The 8,049-nt window shown below is 37.0% G+C and overlaps 1 protein-coding gene across 1 annotated transcript in view; it reads left to right on the plus strand.

Annotated features, from left to right (window-relative positions):
- The window catches only part of LOC136002079 (long-chain fatty acid transport protein 6-like), a 28,221-nt gene extending 21,918 nt beyond the window's left edge, over positions 1–6,303 (plus strand). Inside the window, exon 7 of the mRNA XM_065656912.1 lies at positions 6,233–6,303. Coding sequence (XP_065512984.1) covers positions 6,233–6,303 — 71 coding nt within the window. The remainder of the gene's footprint in view (positions 1–6,232) is intronic.
- Positions 6,304–8,049: the final 1,746 nt, after the last annotated feature.

Here is an 8,049-nt window from a genome sequence, read left to right on the forward strand (position 1 = left end):
ATTAAGCCATATATCATTTATAATCCTTCATAGTAATTTCTTGCAAAGTAATTAAAAAGTATTTAATTTCAAAACAAAAACAACCTAATCTACTGAAAGAAATCACTACAATAGCACTAAGGAATCACAAAACTAATTTGAAAGCTTGTTTTAGCAGGCATGTAGGCACTCTGTGTAATTATATACTATGTGGGTAAGGAGTTGAATGTAAGAATGCTATCAGCATGTTTGGTCATTTCAGGCACCACAAGATGGTAGCATTTCTGAACATTACTGGTACTTTCTTCTGTAGTATTTCAACACGGAGAGTTTTACAAAATAGCAGTAGTCTGATTTTTAATCACAAAATGGTTGAATTTAGAAGGGAGTTATGGAGGTCTTCTGGTTCAACCCCTCCACTCCAGCCAAGGTGACTAGGGCCAGCTGCCCAGATGGCTTTTGAATATCTCCAAGGAGGGAGAATCCACATCTCTCTGGGCAACCCGCACCAGTGCTTGGTCACCCTCACAGTAAAAAACTTTTTCCTGATGTTCAGGAGGAACTTCCTGTGTTTCAGTTTGTGCCTGTTGCCTCTTGTCCTGTCACTGGGCACCACTGGAAACAGCCTGGCTCTGTCTTCTTTACAACCTGCCTTCAGGTATTTGTACACAGTGACAAGATCCTCCTTGAGCCTTTTCTTCTCCAGGCTATGCAGTTCCAGCTCACTCAGCCTCTCCTCATATGAGACATGCTTCAGTCCCATAATGATCTTTGTGTTGTACTGAATTCTCTCCTGTAGTATTTCCATGTCTCCTTGTACTGGGGAACTCAGAGCTGTACAGAGTACTGCAGGTGTGGCCTCAGTGCTGAGGAGAGAGGAAGGATCACCTCCCTTGACCTGCTGGCAATGCTGCTCCTAATGCAGACCGGAACACTGTTGATTTTTAAAACTGCTTTAATGTAAATATTTTCTAATAATAAGCACAACATTACAGTGCTGCCAGAAGCTCAGAAAAAAAGTCTAGTCACCTATCTGGCTTTATTCTTACTACAGAGATATATTACTGATATATTACTGTCTGCCCATTTTTTCCTCCTGTCTTCCTCACCCTTTTCATCTCTACATTCAATTCCTTCCCAACATTCATTCTTCAGAAAAAGTTAAAATGAAGAGCACAAGATAACAATTCTATGCTCGGCTGCACAATTAATTGAATTAAGAGAATGGTTTCATCTTCTAGGAGCAACTTGTGTTTTGAAGAAGAAATTTTCTGCAAGCCAGTTTTGGAATGACTGTAGAAAATACAGTGTTGCAATGTTTTTGTATGTAGGAGAACTCTGTCACTACCTCTGTAACCAGCCCAGTGTAAGTTCTTGTTTGCAAATGCAGCTTTAAAATATAGCAAATCTTATTTTATAAGTCATTTAGATTCAACCATTTCTCAATGGTATAGTATGTTTAATGTTTGATAGGGTTCCTCCCCAATTCCTTCCCAACATTCATTCTTCAGAAAAGGTTAAAATGAAGAGCACAAGATAACAATTCTATGCTCGGCTGCACAATTAAAAGTCAGTAGCTTATTCACTTGCATATACTTACAGGCAGAAAATTATATCCCACCTCACTTCAACTATAAGTGTTTATCGTTAATGTTTTCTAAAAGCCCTAGAAAAGAAATGACATCTCTCTTGTTTCCAGTTCAAAATTGCGATTTAATCTCTGGTTCAAAGAACAAAAGATATACTAATTTCTGTCCATCAGTGCTAGAACTAACAGTACTTTCTTAGCTACCAGTACTTTTTTTTTAGCTACCAGTACAAGTGGACTGCAAAACTGTTTCGTGAACAGGGGAAGCAATAACATGGAGAACAGGTAAAGATTCAAGTACAAGAAGGAATGAATTGTTCCTACACAAAAGGGAAAATAACTAACCAGAAACTTTTCGAAGAGAAAGGTTTATTGATTAGAGTGATCAAATCAAAGGACATGTCTTCTAAAGTAGATCCAAGCAATCCAAGGGTGTTCATTCTCCACCAGGCCATGTAAAGCAAGTTCTAACAGCAAACCCATCCAGGTTACCCCGGACACAGACCACAATGGCCAAGATAACTTGACCTGCATGAAAACTTGTTCTTTCTGCAAGGCTAACATGGTTACATTGCTTCCAGAACAGCTCAGAGCACAGAGAGGAATTCAGCTATGTTTGCATTCATCCGTAAAGATACAACCAAAAATGCTACAAGGTAATTTTTATGACGTGTACAGCAACAGCACATATAAGCCACCTAACTAAGCATGCAAGCTGCCGCTGAAAGTGCCTATCTCTTCCTACTGATGATAAAGCTTTTAAATCCGAGTGCTTTGTGTTGCACCTAAATTAGATGTCCACAGAACACTAAAGTCCTCCTTAAAAGGACTACATTTTCACATGGGTGTGCGTTCATTCTCCCCTGGCCCTGCAAAGTCAGAGCCTGAGCACACACTTGCACAAGCAGCAGAGCAGCAGCACAGAAGGTTATCTCTGGGTGAAGAGCTCTCAATGCCTGAACGCTGAACCAAACAGTACTTTCAAGGTGAGAGAACAAGGCAGCTAAGTATTATGAAACACTTTCACACACTTGTAGAAACTGCTGTGGTGGCAGCGAAATGTTGGAAGCCTTTAAAAATTTGCTCAGATGTGCCCTAGGCTTCTGGCCAGGGTATTTGCAATAGCTTGCTATGGACTTACTTGTGAACACCATACTGTAACCCCCCAAAAAACATCCAGTCATAATGGGCATTCACAGGTCGTCCTGTGTCTTCATACAGGCACAAGGATTGGTTGCATATGTTGTGCTCATGAACCATATCCGCTCACGAGATAAATATCAGGAATACTTCATTTAGAGTTGAACTTTTTTAAAGTGAATGTGCACTAGATGACTTCTCGAGGCCCCTCCTCACCCTATGCTTTGTAATTTTTATTCAAAACCAGGAGGATTTTAACCTCAGGACGAAAAGTAATCTCCTCTGTATGCATTAATAAGGTCTAGGTGACCTGCCAAAATTCAAGATCTGTAAAGTTATTGTGGTAAGAATAGAAACAGATGGCAGAGTCAGGTATTTTTCCATTTGCTTTCAACTGCTTCATGGTTCAAAGCTTTTAGTCATCTCTTCCAGAGCTAACCATTCTCTTGTGTTATTTGTTTCTGCTTAGGTACTTTCCATGGTCATATCAGACTTCAGAATCTTGCCTGTTTTGTTACATTGTTTATTTTTCATATCACCAAACACCCAGTTCAAAACAGTATCAGTAACATTTCGTCATTTGTTATTTCAAATTCATGTATGCATAACTTTGTTTTTGTTTTGAAGGAAGACAAGAATTCACTTTTGAAAACTATATTACCTAAGAAATTTACTTTCACAAAAGAGTTCCACCAAGGACTGTACAGCAACCTTAAACAAATGGTAACAGTTGAAACTCACTGTTTAAACCAGAGTTGAACTACCATTATAAAAATTAACTTAAAATACCATATTAAATATTTTTAGTACAAAAAGCTTTTAAATATATGATTTTTAAGCTATGTCACAGATAGATGTGAAACAACAGAGACCTATTGAGTAAGAAGACCTTTAAAGAAATTGAGGAACTAAATATTTCATATGAAGACCAAAAAGTTTCTGGCAATAGGCAAAAAAGTCCTATAAAAACAAAAAAATCCTTAGCACATTAACGATTTCAACAGTAAATAGAGAGGGTACTAATTTCTTTGTGCAAAACCTGGAATCCTTTTAGCTGCAAGGGTACTGTGGCTTTTATTTGCTGATCACGCTCCCTTTTTTTTAAGATCTGAAGAAAGCAGATGATGCTTACATGCCTCTGTTGTGCTATAAGCAGAAAGAAAGCACCTCTGGAAAGAAGTTCAGAAAAAAATGCGTTTATATATCAATAATTGTGCTACAGCTGTATTTACACAGAAGTGTATATACATACTACAAATTATTAAGTTTGTATAGTCTTGATGCTGCCTATTAAGCTTACGTATCTGTAAAAAGGACAGGAAGAGATATCTATTATTTGTATGCAAGCAAACTATTTGGCAAAGGCATGCCTTTTGTCATTTTTGTCAAGAAACTTCTGAGGTTTGTACGTTTGAGACTTAGAGCCTGTAATTGTCACTGATCATTTCTTCCAATGTAACACCTGAGTGCTGATCAGATTCTGCAGTCTGTTCGACACAGCAGCTGAATACATTTCCCACCATCAAGGCTTCTGACCATGTCAGGTTCATGCACATAACAATCCTGGAGCCTCCAGAAAATGCTTCTATCTGGTCTGATGTGCCTCACCACATATTCATCGCTCTGTTGTTCCTGTACATGATTTAACTTGTGCAAGAACCTTCCTTACCTATGAATAAATGGGGTTTTTTTTAGTTGAAAAGCCAGTTAAATATTCAAAATACTCCCCAGGAGACCAACTCAGGGAGAGAACACATAAGAGGGAAGGCATTAAAAGGAAAAATCAACTCTCCCACTGCTTCTTTTGGAAGAAATAAAAACAGAAGTTTATTAATACCTAGCCACTAATCTTTGGAGTCTTTATAGCTAAGAACAGGAAGCTGGAAATCTCATACATCCAGAAACCTGAAAAGTTTTTAACCCTGTGCAGATACTAGGCGGTGCAGGAGCTCCAAGCCTCAGGCAGGCAAGTAAACAAACTACCAGAAAGCAGGCTAACACTACTAAAAGTTCAGAGCCAACTGAAGTGTTGCATGGCATTCTAATTCATGTTCTACACGCTCATTTTAAAATATTCCAATGGTTTCATGTGGCATTGCTAATTTTATCTGGCATTGCTAGCATTCTTTTAGTCTTAAAAGCACTTGTTTGTCTGTTTTCTTTGCTAGGACCAGATTAAAAATATTGATATGTCAAACAAGTTCGACATCTTCCAACATTTTCTACAAATAAGGGTTTTAATTAAAGGAACACTTATGAAAAACAAATGAGGGAACTCTGTAATTGTTGGTATGTTACACAAAATACAAATTAAGAAATTCTTCCAAAATAAGTAAGTTAATCTCAGTTTTTGTCTTGACCATTATAATAACAATTGCTGTATGAAGTTATGGGCCCCTTTAATAACAGATACTGGTACTGTCTTTTATATTGCCTGCATCTTGGAGATCATTCATTCCTGCATATAGTAACAATTGTAGCTCTTGAAGTCAAAGCACTGAGGAAATCTAGATTATGTTCTAAAATAATCTCCAATGTAGTCTGCATCTTGCTCTAAGACATGTAATATGCTATAGTCCACAACTGAACTTTAAATAATAAGTGGAATCACAAGAATTAGCAGTCTAAAACTCCCTACATTTAAAACAAAATAAATTATTTACTTGTACAAAGTAGGTGATATAAAATTTTCACCTATTCTCCTTCTGTATGTATGCTTATTATTTTTACAATCTCTTTTCTTTCTGTTAAGTGAACATCTACACTGACACATCACTACTAACAATACACATGCATTTTATGTGAACTACAATATAGAGAATCCTTATACAAAATTCTTTGTACTTTTACTTCAGGACATAAAAAGAAAGCTAAAACCATAGGATTCATCTACTTACCTCAATAAGAAAATCAGAAAAATAAAATAATAATGAGGAAAAATGTCAATATCAATAAATTAGGATTCTCAGCCACCTCTCCCAAAAGTGAGAAATATATGGTCTTGACACGGACACAGTAAAAATAGAGTTAGATAATATTAACACAAGTACCACTTCCTTTGTAAAAAATCCTAAACAGTCTATAGTATTCCTTCAGGCCTGGGCTTTTTTTTTTTTTTTTTCAGAAAAAAAAAAGAACAGCCATAATACAGCAAATGTATTAAGGACTTTCAGAGACAGAGATACTTACGCAGCCTTACAGTGGGGTTTGTGAGAGAACCAAAAGAGATGATATGTGGGATATCGTGCTTCTGAATGCTAGAGACAGCAAATGAACATTTGGAGTCTGCCTATTGAGAGTAGGAATGCAAAAAGGTATTGTGTAGCAATAGGTCTTTAAATTAATTATTTTCTGCCAGCCCTGTGAAATGGCTTTTCTATACATACAGTAGCAGCATTTAGCAATTTTGACTGACAACACTTTTAAAAATTATGTTCTCTGTTGAAAACAGTTTAAAAGTAACAGAATTCTTGATTGTGGAACCCTTAATAAAGAAGTCTATTAAATGCTTGTTCTTTTACCTAGATTATATTCAGCAATACCTTTCGTATAATTTTTCTGATCTGTTTTTGAAACTGCAAGGTGGCGATTCCTGAATTTTTACTCAAAATCAACTATGGCAGCCTTACTCAAAATAGTTCACTAACAGGTAATTTCAGAATATGGCATTTGCAAACCATGTAAATTAAGTAATTTTTTTATTGAATAAACACAAATAAGTATGGAGTAACCAAATCATTAGTACACTGAGCACCCATTCAGAAAAGGATTTTTAGCAAGTTCCAGTTGTACCTTTAACACTTTCCAAGACAAAAGCCCCAAATGAGTAATAACGCTCTAAAATCCCTCAGAAAAAACTGATATGAACATAGATTGTATTTCTGAAATATAAAAGCATAGCAAAGAATTCTGAACTTTAACTTCAGAAAAACAAATAATCAGTACTGAAAGTCAGAGTAACTATTGTTTCTTATGACAGATAACTGTGACATTTTGCTTTTCCCCTTACCACCACTGCACTTTCTTGATCTATGACAATGCAAAGAGCATCATATAACCAACCTTTGGAAGGCAATGTAGTGTGATGGGCAGGTGACAGGAAGGGGACAGGATAAGGTGCAGTATGTTATTATCCTGTGTATCCTTCCTTCTGCCCCTTCCCTCATGTCCATCTTCATCCTTTCTTGCCCCCATTTTCAGAAGGAGTCTAAGCCAAGCAAACCCCAACCCTTGCTATTTTACTGGGGTGAGAGACCTTGACTAAGTTCCTTGAAGAGCGTGCATGAAAGAAATGCCACACCTGAGCCTCTGCTGTCTGGGTACCCTGTTTACCCAAAAATAAGACAGGGTCTTACATTAATTTTTGCTCCAAAACTTATTACTTTTTACATGTATAGCTGCCTAGACACTATTTAAATTGACTTTTTAAATGAACTGTAACTAGGGCTTAGTTTTGGAGTAGGGCTTATATTTTGAACATCCTCAAAACCCCTTAAAAATCATGCTAGGGCTTATTTTTGGGGTACGTCTTGTTTTTGGGGAAACAGAGTAGGCTGCTGCAGTCACTGTTATTACAAATGTGAAACTTTTCTGCAGTCTGTATTTTTTATTCCTCCAGCTAGGCAATTCTCTGTTTTGCTTATTCCATAGGCGAATCAGGCACAAACTTTCCTGCCTTGGCATTCTGTAGCAACTGCAAAAGCAACTCTTCAGCTCATTTCCCCAAGCTGTTATTTTTCAGCTATTATGGTGTGAAGACAGACGGAAACACAGGAAGACATACTAACCACAAATTACTCCAGTCAGATCATGTTGGCTGGTCATCTTTGTACATCTTTGCATGGTCAGTTGAAGTGCTGAAAGATTCCAGAATTCCTTATGCTTTCTGTCGTAAGTGGAGCTGACTACCTCATGTTAAAGCAAGACTGTGCTGTCAACACAGTGGCACCTGAGCAGACAGTATATCAGCTGAGAAAATATAAAATGGGATTAGCGCAGCATGCATTAGTACTTCACTGACCACTAACACTCATGCTGTAAGGGGATTGTTAATACTGTTGAGACAGGACTATGAAGCTGCAATTAACCAACAGGCCACTCAGTAAATAGTTAATAGACTAGTGTACAATATAGGTTACTAATGTTCATTACAGTAAATCCTTTAAAAAAAAAATTGGCCACTGCACACAGACACATCCTTGAAAATTACTTTTTCAGCACCCTGGCATGATAGTTACATTTTGCAACAAGATCATTCATGCAGATATAAAAAAGTTATTAAACTGCATCCAGCTGAATTTTTTTGGCAAGAAAATCCCTTTCAGAATCAAAAGCATAGTTAT

The sequence above is a fragment of the Caloenas nicobarica genome, chromosome Z (assembly GCF_036013445.1).
Source record: "Caloenas nicobarica isolate bCalNic1 chromosome Z, bCalNic1.hap1, whole genome shotgun sequence".
In the NCBI taxonomy this organism is placed as follows: Eukaryota; Metazoa; Chordata; class Aves; order Columbiformes; family Columbidae; genus Caloenas; species Caloenas nicobarica.